The sequence below is a fragment of the Trichosurus vulpecula genome, chromosome 1, assembly GCF_011100635.1.
Source record: "Trichosurus vulpecula isolate mTriVul1 chromosome 1, mTriVul1.pri, whole genome shotgun sequence".
NCBI classification, from domain to species: Eukaryota; Metazoa; Chordata; class Mammalia; order Diprotodontia; family Phalangeridae; genus Trichosurus; species Trichosurus vulpecula.
Window position 1 is genome coordinate 551781096 of NC_050573.1, and position 17085 is coordinate 551798180.

Consider the following 17085-nt stretch of genomic DNA (forward strand, 5'->3'; position numbering starts at 1 on the left):
CAGCTAGCTCCCCTCAATGAATTCAAGTCATGTGGCCCAAATGATCTACATCATGGAGTCCTTGGGGGGAAAAGTACCTTGGTAGATGTGACTGTTGAGCAACTGTTAGCAATAGCTGAAAGACTATGGGAAATCGGAAAGGTACCACAGGACTGGAGTGCAAGTGTTGTCATACCTTAAAATCTCCAATGACACCAATGCATTAAACAGAATAAAATTTATATTCAAATAGATGACCCAGAGATGTATTTTTTTTTAAAAAGGCTAATTAACATTTTGGTTGTTAAAGGTATATGCTTCAGTTGTCTGGAAAATACTGCATTCGGGGCAGCTAGGTGTCTCAGTAAGTACAGCACCGGCCCTGGAGTCAGGAGGACCTGAGTTCAAAAATGGCCTCAGACACTTGACACATGTACTAGCTGTGTGACCTTGGGCAAGTCAGTTAACCCCAACTGCCCGGCCTTCCCCCCTCCCCCCCCCAAAAAACCAGAATACTTTATTCTCTGTTAATACTGAGAAATTGCTATCTGTAAAATCAAGCTGCCAAAATACAGACAGAACTTTTCATTTCTACAATGATGTGAATGGGGCCTTTTTAATTAATTTAGTCTCAGATATTTTTGTATTTTACTTATCCACACAGTTATTAAACACATTATCTCAGGTAACTATTTACTGGCCAGGTGTCATTTAACTACTTTATGTCTTCTCTCCTTATCTTAGAATGGACACTTTCCAAGGTCCCTTTCAGCTCTAACATATGATTTTTTAACAAATATTTCCTGTTTCGTGTTGGCAAATATAACAACTGCTTGTCCATCCTGGGAATTGGAGGAGACATTTTTTTAAAAAGCCAGAATACATTTTCCACATATATTCAATTTATTTTGAAGTATTTTTCATGACATTTAGGGGTTCAGACTGGGATTAGATCAACAACTCATAAAAAGTAACTTCTTATCAAGTTAAGTAGTATTGTCTGTGCTAAATTATAGGCTCCACTGAATGCCTTATCTCACAGCCTGTAAAACTCGCCACAGCTGTCAGCCTAACAGAAACACGGATTCATCTCTGAGCAGGAAAATTGCCAGATTAATTGTAACTCATCACCTTAATCTTTCTGTAGCTGGATTTTCACATTTAGTCATTTCCAAGTTGGAGCATTTGAGGCCCAAGAAGAGTAATGTTGTATGAATGACCCTTTGAATTCCAGAAAGAAAAACAATCTCTCTTGGGGTTGGCAGAGGAGTAATCCTGTTGTTTGAGAATAAACAACTCAGTTCTGAATCAGGTAAGGACTGACCTTTTTTTTCTTGTTTAGCCCAGAATTCTTTCACTCTCTGACGAATGTGATTGTCTTCCCTCAGTTGTTTCTGCCACTGTCGCAATTCTTGGATCTTAGGTTCACAACGAACCTAAAAAAGGCCACAAAAGATTTTATTTAGTTTCTATTTGTTCCCTACACTACTCTACTCATTATTAAAAATTCACTAAAAACCCTTTTCAAACATATATCACTAACCCTTAATGATCAATCAATCGTCTTAATGTATCCTCTCTGTAAGATGTACAGACTCTACAGCAAAGAGTCTAGTATCTGTTAGCTCTAAGTGTTTGGTGGTCCTTCTCATTCTTTTTCTCTTCTATCATTTTTTTCCTACCCATCAACTTCCTAATACAGGTCAGGATTCCCCACCGCCTTTTCAGAAGCTTTTGTTTCTTTGTTTTCATACTGAAGCCCTGCTTCCATTTTTAGTAAGAAGCCCTGATCTCGGTGTATTTGAATTACAATAGATGAGCCAAAGATGAAAGGAAATGTTGTACAGTTGATAAGAGAGTTGACCTCAAAGGCATTAAAATCTGGGTTGTAGTTTTGCCTCTACTCAGCCGTGTGCCCCTGGGCAGATCACTTGAGCTCCCAGTATTCCCGGTAGTGTGGGGTTCAAAATTATCCGATCTGCAATAAAAGAAACTGAGGCAGAGCTCTGAGCCAACAGCACTTTATTTAAGGGTCCACGGTCCTCTCGAGTGAAGTGGGCCTCAGATCTTCTTCATAACGAGATGTCCCTTTTCCTTATAGCGCTTCCTACCCAGATAATACAGAAGAGGCAAAGTAAAAATAGTCTTGTTGGCTGATAGGCCTACGTCTTGACCTTCCGGGGGAACCCTCAGCTCATGCTTGCACACATCAGCCGGTAAAAGTATCCAGATACGGACAGAGATGACGGTCTTTCATTGGCCCCATGCTGGGTCACAGCTTGGGGAACAGATGTGCAGGCAGCTCCTGAAATGGGAAGACAGGGTCACCCGCTGCTGCCGAGTGCCACAGGGCCTGCTGGCCAAGTGAGGGGATAACAAGGGTGGGGGTACAATCAGAAACAGCTAGGGGAATTTCCGTGCCATTGAGTCACTTCTACCACACTGGGTGCCGTCGCTCACTCACCAGGCATTGGTTAAGCAAGTAGATGCACTAGGGGGCCGCTAGGCGGCGCAGCGAGTAGAGCACCGGCCCTGAAGTCAGGAGGACCTGAGTTCACATCCGACCTCAGACGCTTGACATACCTGCTAGCTGTGTGACCTTGGGCAAGTCACTTAACCCCAATTGCCTTGCCTTCCCCCTCCAAAAACAAACAAACAAAAAAAGTAGATGCGCAACAGTAATAATCGCTGTCCATATGGAATCAAACTCAACTGAGTAATACTAACCAAGGGTCTAAATTAGTTATTTCCCACATTTCTTGAAATTTCAAATTGCTGGACAGGTCCCAACTTGGATTGATAGGAGCTTCCTATAGCGATGAATTTACAGGTACAGTGCCTATCTCCTGTAACAGAGGCAACTAATTTGTTTTTTGTTCTTGCAGAAGTTAGGCATTTTAAAATTGGGGCAGCTATGTGGCACGCTGAATAGAGTACCATGCCTGGAATCAGAAAGAACTGAATTCGAATCCAGCCTCAGACACTTACTAACTGTGTGACCCTAGGTGAGTCACTTAACCCTGTTTCCCTCAGTTTCTTATCTCTAAAATGAGCTGGTGAAGGAAATGGCAAACCACTCCAGTGTCTTTGCCAAAACAACTTCAAATGGGGTCACAAAGAGTCAGAGATACGAAACAACTAATTTTAATGAAAATTTAGTGAGCATCCCCATAACTTCCAGTTCTTTGCCACCACAAAAAGTGCTGCTACAAATATTTTAGAACACATAAGTTCTTCTTCTTTTTCCCTAGTCATCTTTGGAAACCAACCTAGTAGTGGCATTACTGGGTCCAAGGGTCTGGGCAGTTTAATAACTCTTTGGGCATAATTCCAGGTCACTCTCCAAAATGGTTGGATCAGTTCACAGTTCCACCAACAGTGAATTCGTGTCCCAATTTTTCTGACATTTGTTGTTTTCCCCTTCAGTCATTTTAGTCAATCTGAGAGGTGTAAAATATCTCAAGGTTGTTTTAATCTGCATTTCTCTGATCAGTAAGGCTGTAGAGCATTTTTTATATGACTATAAACTGCTTTGATTTCTTCATTGGAAAACTGCCTGTTCATATCCTTTGTGCATTTATCAATTGGGGAATGACTCACATTCCTATAGGTCTGATAAAGTTCTTTATACATTTGAAATATGAGACCTTTATGTGAGAAACTCCCTATACAATTTCCTCCCCGATTTTCTGCTTTCCTAATGCTCCCGGCTACATTTGTCTTATTTGTACAAGATCTTTTCAATTTAATGTAATTGAAATTATCCATTTCACACATCACGCTGCTCTCTATCTTTGGTTTATTCATAAATTGCTCACTTATCCATAAGTCTGGTAGGTGATATGTTCCATGTTCTTCAAATTTTCTTGTAATCTCTCTCTTTACACCTGGGTCATGTATCCACTTTGACTTTATCTTGGTAAATGGCATAAGATATCAGTCTATGCCCAATTTTTGCCAGACTACTTTCAAGTTTTCCCAACAATTTTTAACAAATAATGAATTCTTATCCCCAAAACTTGTTTTTACACTTGGCAAAAGAGTAAAAATAGAGAAAGAAAATTATAGACTAATTTTGTTAATGAATATGGATGCAAAAATCCTAAATAAAATTCTAGCTAAAAGATTACAACAATATATTATACAGATTGTACATCATAACCAAGAGGGATTTACACCAGGAATGCAGGGGTGATTAAACATAAGGAAAACTATTAACATAATTGATTATATCAGTAATAAAAGTAACAAAAATCACATGACTATATCAACAGATAAAGAAAAAGCTTGTGATAAAATACAACACACTGTTTTTACTCTTCCTGCTTTAGGCATCAGCATTATGTTTGTTTCCTAAAAGGAGTTTGGTAGGACCCCTTCTTTGCCTATTATTCCAAATGATTTATTTAATTTGTTTCTGTCAATTGGGGAATGGCTGAACAAGTTGTGGTATATGACTGTGATGCAATACTACTCTACTATAAGAAATGATGAGCTCGATGGTCTTAGAAAAGTATGGAGAGACTTGCACAAAATAACAAAGAGTGAAGCGAGCAGAACGAGAGAATGTTCTACACAGTAACAGCAAACAACTTTGAGCGACTAAGTCATTTTTACTATTATAAATATTCAAATTAACTACAAAGGACCTATGAAAGAAGATGTTATCTGCACCAAGAAAGAACTGATAAATAGAAGTATAAAATGATTTTACACACACACACATACACACACACATGTACACACACATACATACACATTTGTGTCTAATAGTAGCCATCTCTAGGGTGGGGAGGAAAAAAGCACACAAAAAAGAAAGTTACATGATAACTATTATATATTTAAAAGGAATAGCAAGTTATACATAATAGATTTGCAGTTTCATGTGCAATCATCTTTTTTTCCTATTCTGCTGATTTATGGAAATGCTTGTTTTATTTCTTAAGTTCAGAATAAAATAAATAAATTTTTTTAATTTAGTGAGAAAGAATTGTTCTGAAATTTTAAAGAAGAAAAGCAAATTAGAAGAAGGCCTACAATCCCCAAAAGAAAAAAAAAATCCAGTTTTGGTTGTTTTTTTTCCCTTTTCTACTTAAAATGTTGTGACTTGTTTTGTTGTTGTTAAAAAGGCGGGGTATTCCCCCTTGGAGATGACCTCCAAGCTGGGAACGATAGCTAACACACTGGATGACAGAGACGGGATCCAATCAGATCTTGACAGATTAGAACACTAAGCTGAATTTAATAGGATGAAATGCACTAGGGATCAATGTGATGTCTTGTATTTGGGTACACTCAGACTAAACGAATCTGCTATCAGCAGAGAGAATTTCGAACTCTCTCATCCCACTTACATGTAGAGTAGCAAGAAGAAGTAGGGGAGGCTTGAATATCAGAAAGCAGACTTAGGATCTGGGTATGGATTTCATAGGTTATAGACAGTTCTGACTATTTGAGGTGTGAGCAAAACACATACTGATGCTTCCACTGAGGTTCTTCTAAAAGATACCCTAAAAATGCTTTCAAAATCCAGCTCAATCAATAACGTACGTATTTTCTAATTTAAAACGATTTCTAATCTTAATTTGACATACTATTAACATGTACAAAGGAAGGCATATTCAGTAAAATGTTCTTATTTTTCTGCTCCTACGCCCTTACTCCACTCAAATGTAGTAGATATATAATACCAGGATCCAGGAAGTTATAGGGACAAACATTATCTAGCAATGAACTTTACTTGGATGACTAATTAATGTAAGGAAGGCTGGTTTGGGGAGAGCAATCTAAAGTGTTTTAGTATAGTGACCTACAATCATTTTCCAGGTTGGGCAATAAACCACACTTTCAAAATTGCCCCTCAGAAGAATTTTCAGATAGCTTTCTGCATCTTCAATCTCCCCTCCCCCTACTTTGGTGCCCATTGCTCCTCCTGCTCCCCAGGGCCCTCAGGCTCTCATCACCCTCTTCCTTATCAAAACTTGCTACTAGGAAAGAATCTGAAATTTTTCCCTACCCAATGAATCAACAAGTATTTGTTAAATACTATGTGTATGGTACTGTGTGGTAGGCAAATGAGGCATCAATTATTGATAAAGTTTTATGTATGGCCCTTTCTAAGGTTCTATGCATTTGAAAACTGAGTACAAAACTTTCAGGCAAAGGAATGAACATAATGTACATAATGCCAGATATCAGTCAGTCAACAGGACAGGTACCCAGGTTGGCCAGCCCACAACACTGACATCATTCAGTCAACGAGCATTTATTAAGTGCCTACTACGTGTCAGGTACTGTGCTAAGTGCTGGAGTTTCAGAAAAAGACAAAAGACAATCCCCGTTCTAAAGGGGCTCTTGGAGTCTAATGGGGGAGACAACATGGGAACAACTATCCACAAACAAAATATGCTGTATGCAGAATTAATTGGAAACAATCAATACATTAAGAGAGATTGAGAAAGGCTTCTTGCAGAAGTAAGGCTGTAGTGGAGACTTGGAGAGAGCCAGGGAAGCCAGGAGTGGGGAGAGAGTTCCAGACATGGGAGACATCCAGTGAAAATGCTTGGAGGCAGGAGATGCAGTGCTGTGTTCAAGGAACAGAAGGCCAACATCAAAGGATCTCAAAATGGGGGTGCTAGAGGAAGCCTGGAAAGGTAGGAAGGGGCCAGGCTATGGAGGGCTTTATAGGCTAAACAAAGGCTTTCATATTTGATCCTAGAGGCCATAGGGGACTACTGGACTTGATTGAATAGGGGATGGTCAATGTTGCACATTAGGAAGCACTCATTGATCTTCATGGAAGGGAGACCTAACTTACTAAGGCAACCAAATGGTGCCCTGTAGTATTTATAATCTCTCCAGAGGAGGGCATTTGGTACACTATAGGTGACAGCAAGATGTTGAGCAGGAATCTTAGGGGCAGTTATGTACTCAACGTTGATGAAAAAGAATTTACTCAGATCTTGACATCAGACATTTCATGTTGTATTCATTAGGATCATAATCATAGGCCTATAGATGCAGACGATGAAAACTACGTAGCGTGTGCTCATGCCTGAGGATTTTTTATAAGAACTTTGGAAAGTTGAATTTAACAGTAATTTAACTCTACATACATTTACAGAATCCCTATTTAATGAACTAATAAAATATTTGGAATAAATTCTTTCACAAATTCCTATTCAGCCTATGCAAATAAATGATTTTTTATATTTCTCTTCCAAATAATTATGGATCTAGGATAAAATATGTTTCAAATTCTAAAGATTAGTTATGTCCACTATGATTTTAATAAAACATTAAGAAATTTCAAGCCATAATATTATATAATACCTTATATTCTTATAGAGTTATGCTATGTATAATATGCAATATTGTTACCGTAAAAGATACTACGTACTTGATAAAAACAATTCCAGTAACCACCATAGAACTCTCCCATTGAAATCACAGCTCAGATGGGCAGAATCGAAATGAGTGATAGCTAAAAGTTAAAAACTATTACTCACGCATTAATATGAGGTCACTACAAGTTATCTGTGTGCCTCTTTTGAGCAGCAGCTAGTTTTTTAGGTTTTGGAGGATCTTTTTTTAAATTACAGGATACATGCAGGCCTTTCTACAATAATAATACCATTTTTATATTGATTTAAGTTTTGCAAAGAGTTTTCACGCATATCTTACTTGCACAAGTAGTCATACCTTATCAATACCCCTTTAGTAAAGGAGACGCATCGCTACTGGTTCAGATGAAAATTGCCCACCTTTTCTCGGTCCAGGCATGCCCAAGCAATCAGGAAATGAACCTCACCAAAGCATCAAGGGTACTTGATGCACTTCCTAAGAGCTTGCTGACTGAAATTAAGGGCGAGTTTTACAATACTAATGACCACTCCCTTTCAGTGGCTTCCCGTCCTTGCTAACAATGAAGGCAGAACTGTTGCTAGTGACCTTATTCCTTGCAGAAATATCAATGCTTGTTGTTGGCTGAGTGCTAACAATTTGAGAATGTGATCTTTGTCAGCTGCCCCGTTAAATCTAAATGTGCTCAAAGGGCAGGAAGCAAATTCTGGTGCATGTTGAAGTGGTGAGCTTAAGAGAAGGTCAACCACAGCAGTCCTAGCTTCCCTACTCAGACTTAGAAACAAGGGCTGGGTCTTTAAACATATGTCCACTTTCTAGTCACACTAGTAGTGCTAGAAATAAAAGTAATGTATAGACTCTACAAGGTTCCTCCAGCTGGCAGAGTATTCATTTGACAGGTTTTCTTCCTCTCTCACTCATTCCTCTCCCTCTAGCCCCAGGAGGATTTAAGGTGCAAATTAGCCAGACACTCAAAGATGTTTTTGTTAAAAATAAAATAGGATATTAAAAAACACAGACTCTGAAAAATAAAGAATTTAAATAAGGATGAAAAATATGATATGTAATATTGGTACCATACTCAAATTTACTAATCATCAGATAAATCTCATTTATGACAAGAATGAAATTTATGGGCTGTTGGTTAGTATAATATTGGTGTGCAAGTCATTTTATTCTTATTTAAATTTCAGTTAAACTATAACTGAAAAGAGGAAGTGGAAGGAATTACTAAAAATTCGGAAGCCTGATAAAACTTTTTTTAAAAATCTGATTAATGAAAACTATTGGCAAATTTAGCCTAAGGAGTATTTAAATATGGCTTTTCCTTACTCAGGAAAAGTCATAAACAGTTCAAAGTAACTCTTTAGAGTACAATTCCTACGTAGTGTGTTATACTAGACATAATAACCCCTCGCTGCTAGGTCATATCAGAAACATCAGTAAAAATTATACTTAAAAATTATTACATAGATCACAATTGGATACTTAATAATTTTCAATGAACTCAAATCGGTTTTAAAGAGCAAGATTTTTATGGCCTCTGGAAAAATAAATGTGTTTAATGAGGAGAAAAACATCAAAGTATGTAGGAAAGTTAATGTCAGTTTTCCTCATGAAAAATAAGGGGGTCAAACTAGATAATGCCAAAGATTCCTTATCTAATACTGTATAATTCTATTGAAAAATTAGCATGAAAAATTCCACAGGATAAAATTAATCATGTCGAGTAACTATTGGGTTGAGAAAAGTGATGCCAAATTAAGTTATGGCCTAAAATCACATTTTATTCATCATTGTCTCTACACTGTCCCATCAAGCATCAGAACTTATCAAACAACATAACACATTCTGTGCCTAAAAAGGGAAGTGTTGTTTGAAATTACACTGGTACACCTTTTTCAGTAGCAGCCCAAAAGGAAAGCAACAAAGATGGCTTATAAAAATGCACAAAGAGAGGAAATGTATCCTCTTTGGCCTGGAACAGCTGCATTGAACAGAAGACTCCATCTCTGGCTCCCAGGTGGAAAATTCCGGAAAAGACGAAAGGAAGCTTCGACAAAATGGATCACAGATAAACAATACTAGGGAAGTTGAAAACCGAGAGAAAGTAGGGAGAGGAAAGATAAATCTGGAACTTATACTACTGTATATCGGAAAGTTAGGAGGTGATAAAAATGAAAAATATCCTTTATAGACCTTGTGCTCTAAAGTGTTCATTTTCACTAAAGCTGAAAATATTTAAAATTAGAAAATACTTGGGCAGTTTCTACCAAGCAAAGTTACAAATACTCAGCTTTTTTTCAGCCATATCTAATAGCCTTCTTTGTAATGCTTTGGTGTTTTTAATATAGCATCAAAATACTAAATAAATCATTTCACATGATGTTTTTCAGTGATAAAAGTAATTTACTTGGGCTTCACCACAAGGTGACCAGGTTCAGTGATGTAATTGCATTCTTGGCTCCTATCCTATGTTCATTTTCTTTTCCCAGTTACATCATTGTTTATTTTTTGCTCATCTATTGTACAAAAGAACCATGGACTGGCTCTAGCCTCCCTTCTGCTGATATCACCACTATTTTCCAAGGGACTTATGTGTCTTCAGAGTTTCCGACTCCCATTTCTCGACTGCATGGGCTTGATAGCATATCAAAGGTATTTGTTACTTCACATATCAAGCAATATGCTCACACTTCAATCATGCAGGGGTCTGTGACTTCAGCATTGTCTGCAGATTCTCCACCGATGCCGATTACAACCTCTCTCTGTTTTAGTAGAGACAGTAATGGTTGCATTGCTCCAGCAACCAAAATAGTCACCAGGTGACCAACCTTCTGATGACCCACTTCTCCAAGCTCAGGTGAGCTGAGTGGTTTCTTTCTAGTATCAGGCCTTGCTGTGGAAGTGGCTTCTTGGAATCCAACTTAAAACTAATGTTGCTCAAGGGTAAACATAAAGATGATTAACAAGGACAGCTGTGAAGTAAGACTCTCTAGAAACACTCTGCTAACAGACATACCATTCTTGGAATTCTACCTGAATCTATTCTAGTTTGGCAGAATCCACCAGAGGTACCTGCCATCTTGATGTCACATAACAGTATGGCACAGAATTGAATGTCTTTTGTGGGGTGGTCTTTAAAACCACATTTATTTATACAGGAGATATTACTCGTTAGTCAGGCTAATTTCCAAATAGACGACACTAACCTACCCGCCTACCATCAGCACTAACCTTTTATCTGTCTCTGTCTATCCATCTATCTTTCTATCTAGACAATGCATACATGTTTACATTAATAGCTTATAAACACTTTCTATATGCTGCAAAATTCTTGAACAGATTTCAAATACGTGGCTTTGATCAATATAATTAGAAATCGAGTCTCATAATATCAAAGTCAGACAAAAATAGAGCTTTTCAAAAATGGAATTTTCTGGTCTGGGAGGAAATTTGGTAGACGGCATGACTGAAATTACATTTATAAAGCAGCATGTGAATGTGACGAGTATTGCACTGCCATTCCTCTACTTATGCATAAAGCTAAATCCTCTATACGCCACTCCATAAAAGGGGCAGTATGACTAGTTTGCTCATAAACTATGCGAAGCATATAACAAATTGCCATGTGACTGCCCAGGGCATGTGCAATATAGACCATGCAACTGGATGTCACTTGATATGATGTCTCGTTTTTAACATTCCTTTTGTGCAATATAACGTCTGACTTTTGTAGGCAAAGTTCATCACTTCAGCACCTGCCAGCACATATCAGTTATATGATAAAGAATAAAAAATTAAGAAAACTTCTGGCATAAAACATGTGATATGGTGCAAAGGTCACTGGACCAGGAGCCAGGAGACTCGGATTCTGGTGTCTGCTTGCCTCTAGCTAAGTGTGAGAGTTTGGGCTCCTTACCCCAAGACTCTTCTCAATTTTAATGTATTCATTTGGGATTGAACTTCATGAATGGTCCCTCTGTGGTCTCTTCTAGTTTCAAGATAAATTTAAATACCTATTCATTGTAAACACCATCAAGCCATGCCTCCCATGTACCCCTAGGGTTATACTTCTCAATTACATGCTCTGTTTCTTTCTAGTATCAGATCTTGTTATGGATGTGGCTCATTGTAACCAAAATTAAAACTAATGTCACTCAAGTGTAAACATAAGGAGAATTAACAAGGATAGCTTTGAAGTAAGATTGTCCAGCTCTAGAAGTTTTTTAAATTAAACTACCTTGAAATATTGCTCAATTTCTCCTATTCTGTGATTCTTTGGCAAAATATTTCACTTACGGGTTGGCTTTGTCCTAATTGTTGAGGCAATTTATAGGATTGACTTTTTGAAGTAGCTGCCTCAATTTGGTAAATGAAATATTTTCTATGTAGTTAAATATTTTTCTATTATTTCATTAATTTCAAGATCAATATAAGATGGTACTGAGAAATCAAAATAGAAAACTAGAACCTTTCTTATAAAGATATAGATTAATATACCTTGTTCCACTGGACAGAGACACAACTGACTGTGCCTCTGACAAAAGCAGTACAATAAGGCGTACTTTTTCAGAGGTGGACAGTGTGTCAATTTGTTTGGCTTGAATATATCTTGTTATAAGGGTAGCGAGGTGATGTGACAGATAGTTCCGCTGGGCCTGGAGTCGGGAAGACTCATCTTCCTGAGTTCAAATCTGGCCTCAGGTACTTACTAGCCATGGGACCCTAGGCAAGTCGCTCAACCCTGTTGGCCTGACCTCTTCTGTAAAATGAGCTGGAGAAGGAAATGGCAAACTGCTCCAGCATCCAGCTAAGACAACCCCAAATGGGGTCACGAAATGCTGGACATGACTTAAAAACAACTGAACAACAAAAAACTTGCTGCAAGCAGTAGGACGTTTCTATTGGAGGGATGAGTTAGTAGGCAGTGATAGAGATGTGGGGGTGGGGTGGAGAAGAGCATCAATGAAACCTTTAAAATGCACAGTGCAGAAGGGGATACATTTATCTCCTTGTTAAATTTCGTATATACTTTTTAAAAAAAAAACTTCCTAAGTTCACACATTCTGATACAATTTTTATTTTTGATCTTTGTGTAATGAAATGTTTGTTGATTGTTGCATTCATAATAGAAAATTTAAATATACAGACAGCACAGTCATATTTGTATATAGTTCAATTGATAACTTAAGACTTGTGATTCTACTCTCTAGCTTTAAAATAATAACTGACACTTATATAGCTCTCTCTCCTCATCTCTGCCTACTGGCTTTCCTGGCTTCCTTTAAGTCCCAGCTAATATCCCATCTTCTACAGGAAGTCTTTCTCCACCGCTCTTAATTCTAATGCCTTCCTTTTCTTAATTATTTCCTATTTACCATGTATATAGCTTGAACATAAATTTTGTTTGTTATCTCCATTAGATTGTGAGTTCCTTGAGGGCAGGACTGTCTTTTGCCTCTTTTTGTATCCCCAAAGTTTGGCAGAGTGCCAGGTACATAACAGGCACTCAATAAATGTTTATTGACTGACTTTAAAAATAAGAAATGTAGCACAGGAAGGGCCTGTAGGTTAAGTAGATGCAAACCCTGATTTTACAGAGAAGGAAGCTGAAGCCAGGGAACATGAAGTGATTTGCCCAAGGTCACACGGGAGACCAAGTGCTATCTTTTCTCCTACTTTCTAGATCTTTGCATTCAGGATCTTAGGCATCGTAATTGGCTGATGAGTAGAATTTGAACTCAGGTCCTATGACTACACGTGCAGTGTTCTTTTCATTATCTCATTTGATCTTCACAACCTTGTGTACTGAGAGACAAATTACCACATAAACAAATAATTGTTAAATCTATCAAGAATTTGGATCATACATGATTGCAGAGTCCACTGCTACACAGGGCATTCTAGTGAAGAAAGTATTTGTATTAAATAGCATACATATATGTGTGTATACATACATACAAATATATGTGCAGAGAGAGTGAGACAGAGATAAGAAAAAGACACAGGAAGACAGAGAGAGAGAGAGAGAGAGAAAGACATACAGTGAAAGAGACAGAAAAAGAGTCTTTTATTTTCTTATTACATTTCTAGACTTGCAAGGGGCTTTGTTGCCAAAGGATCCACACATACTCTGTATATACAACATAGCTGCAAGGCTATGTAAGCAGCAGCCCACCATATTGTGCTGTGTAAGAAAAGTTCGAAGGCCAACCACACTCAAGGCCAACCCTTCTGTATCTTCATCAACCCATTAAGATACCCTTATCACCTACAATCCCAAGTAAAGATTCAGAAGTAGGGATTTGGAGATCGTATTCCATGAGCAGAACCACCAAAGGATAATGGCACAAAAACTGGCCCATTTTGCATTCTGTCATGGATGCCTCATCATCAATGTGGGACAGCATAGGGCTTCTTTCTGGGAAGAATTGGAAAAGCACTTAGGAAGGGTAGAAAACAAAACAGTCAGATTCCTAAGTAGGGGCAAACATCTTTGATGTACATTGATGAATCAAAGGAAAGCCAGGACCCACACAATGCTGAAAGACAGCATTGTCACTGCACATAAACTGAGCAGAGAGGGACTGATCACCCTTATTAACTTTGACAAAAGCTAAGCATTGTAACTGCTCTTTCTGCATGCAGCGGACCAGTTTCTCATCAACCTGGAACAGCTTGTGAGGTCATTACTACAGGCATTATCAGTATCATTAACACCCACATTTTACAGATTGGGAAACTAGTTTAGAGAGATATAGTTACTTGTCCAAGGTCACACAGTAAGTATTAGAGGTGAAACTTAAACCTAGTTCTCCCTGATTCGAAGTCCAGCACTCTTTTCCCAAATCATGCTGCCTCTAAATTCAAGAAGAAAAATTAGTTTAAAGGAAATAGGAAACTTGTCTTGGTTTTATCTGAAAGTCCTTTTTGTTGTTGTTGGGTTTTTTTCTCCCCATCAATGTTTGAATGTTGGTTCTTCCTGCTGACGGCTCAGTTCATGGTTCTGGCCTTCCTGTAATGTAGCTTTATGAGACTACTCATCTACCTAACCACATAGTCCATCTCAGCAAAAGAGGAAAGTGTTGTTAGAACAAAAACAAAGCTAAATCAAATCAAAATAAACCAAAACACCCACCATCCTTCCTCACCCAGAGGCTCGCACACGAAAAGTGCTGGCATTTCAAGCCGTGACATTTAAAACCTGAAGAAACAAACGCTAGTTTTCTAATGAAGCCAGACTAATACATACTGTAAAAGTAGTTAGGCTTTCTGCTTATGAAATCAAACAGTTGTTCACATTCAAGAGCTGCTTGCAGCATGTTATTTCTTGTCTTTCAAAATGTAATAGAAGAAGTAAAAGCAAAGTAATAACCAGCTTCCTCACAATGCAGGCTATCATTTGAACACAAGCCAGTTTTAGTTTAGAAATCAATATTAGCAGACTGCAGGGCAGAAAATAATGGATGTTTTAAATTTCAATTTATTTTTAATATATAAGTAAATGTAGCCAACTCAATAACACATTTTCTGAAAAGTTTTATAATCCTCTCTCAAAAATTTTTTATAAAAATAGAAGAAATGTTTGAATTTTCTTTCAAATTTTCTTTCAAAAAGTTTTTCATAAAAATAGAAGAAATGTTTGAAAACCCTAATACATACACACACATATATTGTAATGAGTCTAATGTTTTGAAAGAAAAAAATAAAAAAAAACTGAATGGACCATGCCATTGTTTTTAGTTAATGTTTGTTTTGACCCAACAATTACTTCCCAATAATTCCCTTCCCCTCGGCCTCTTCTCTTAAAGTTTAATAAAACATCTACTACACTGATTTTAATTGAGAGCACATGGACTTTCTGTTCCTATAGTCTGCCACTCGTAGAAGAAAAGAAGGACATGTATTTTAAGCTTGGCCATCTAGAACCAATATTGACTCCTGTATTTGATCTGATCTGTTGTCTTTGAATGTTGGCACTATTTACATTTACATGATTATAGTCATCATGTAGATTGTCCTTCTGGTTCTATATTTTTCACTCTGAACATGTTTAGAGCTGGCTTCTCATCTTTCTCTGAATGCTGCATACTTATCATTCTTAATAGCAGAATAACATTCCATTCCATTTACATACCACAAATTATTTTTTACTTTTTTGTACTTTAAAATATTTATTCCATGTGTATTGATATATGTTTCCCTTGTTAGAACATAAGATCCTTACAAATAGGGAATGTTTTATTTTTCATTTTTGCCCCCAGCCTCTACAGTACCTGGCACATAGTGAGATGGGGGAAAAAGGGTTGTACACTGCAAATCTCTATTTTGTACAGTTTTTGCTTCTCTTTTAAACTATATAATAAATCCAGCATGTCACTTTCAAAGCTGACCTACTTCTCTGAAATTCTGCTGATTAGCTTGAATTTATTCTTCATATAACTTGGTTAGTACATAGTGATTTGCACTGTGTCTCCCCCATTAGACCCTGAGCTCCTTGAAAGTGGGGACTGTCTTCTGCCTTTCTCTGTATATCTCCCATGCTTGGCACAATGTCTGGCATATAGCAGACTACATTAATAAATAAAATAAATCTTAATTGACTGACACTCTGGACTTCTTTCTGTCTCTGTCTCCTCTATTTTTCCCATCCTTTTACAGCCTCTTACTCAACCTAAATATAACTGTGGTTCTGGAACCTCCACACTCTTCCTTTCTCTACTTCCATTTTGCGAATCCCCAGTCCCAGAAATGTTAATTCACAAATGAAGCAATATGGCATTTTCAAGAGATATCTAGATCCAAAATGCGAGGATCCGGGCCAAATCCAGGGTATTTACCCCCTGTAGCCCTCTATAACACTACCTGAACCTCAGTCCTCATTCCCACACACCCCTGCTAAATATGGGGGGTTGGACCAATTAACCTCAATGGGCCCCTCCCTCACCAAGTTTACACTACTCCTTTCCACCTTTCATTCCTTTCAAACTTTAGAATGACTCCTATTCTCCCTTCATGAGATTTATCCATAAATATTCTTTGTTCTCTTAATGATGCCCAAAGTATGGGATATGATTAGGGGCTGGAACTGTGATTTCATCGATATCGAACACCTTGGAAAGAAAGCACCCTCTATAAAAGTGGCACCTTCTCTGCAAAACTCAAAATTTTAGAGTTGCCTGGGGATAGAAAAGGTTAAGTGACTTACCCAGGGTCAATATGTGTGGGAAGCAAGACTTGAACCCAAAGTTCTAGAAAGAATTCACCCTTCTTAACCTCACTTAAGCTTCTCAAGAAAAGTGAGAGTTCAAAAAATAACAATAGCCACGCCTGTCCTTAAGGAATGTATCTTGCTTGGTCTTTTCTAAACACCTACTATGACCTTGTATAAGTTACTCAATCTCATTGAGATTCAATTACCTCATATTTAAAGGAAGGGGGTAGATTCCATAACTTCCAAGGTCTCTTCCCCATCTAAATCTATATTAAGTGTGCTACGCTCTGAAGATGCAGGACAAAAAACAGGACAGCTCCTGTCATAAAGGTGCTTACAGTCCACAGACTTGTTCTTGATGGCTCTTGGCTTCTTTCATGTCCCAGCTTAAATTTTACCTTCTGAGTCTTTTCCTATCCCCCTCAATGTTAGTGTCTCCCCATTGTTATCTCCAGTTTTTCTCGTATGTATCCTGTGGGTACATCATTCTTTGTATTTTGTCTCCCCTATTATACTATAGGCTCCCT

The 17085-nt window shown here is 37.8% G+C and overlaps 2 protein-coding genes across 2 annotated transcripts in view; one reads left to right on the forward strand and one right to left on the reverse strand.

The window, feature by feature from the left end:
- GPRC5B (G protein-coupled receptor class C group 5 member B) overlaps positions 1-17085 on the forward strand; it is a 102439-nt gene that overhangs the window by 66982 nt on the left and 18372 nt on the right. The gene's annotated exons all lie outside the window — the stretch shown is intronic.
- The window catches only part of IQCK (IQ motif containing K), a 149696-nt gene that overhangs the window by 33597 nt on the left and 99014 nt on the right, over positions 1-17085 (reverse strand). Inside the window, exon 8 of the mRNA XM_036741681.1 lies at positions 1304-1415. Coding sequence (XP_036597576.1) covers positions 1304-1415 — 112 coding nt within the window. The remainder of the gene's footprint in view (positions 1-1303; positions 1416-17085) is intronic.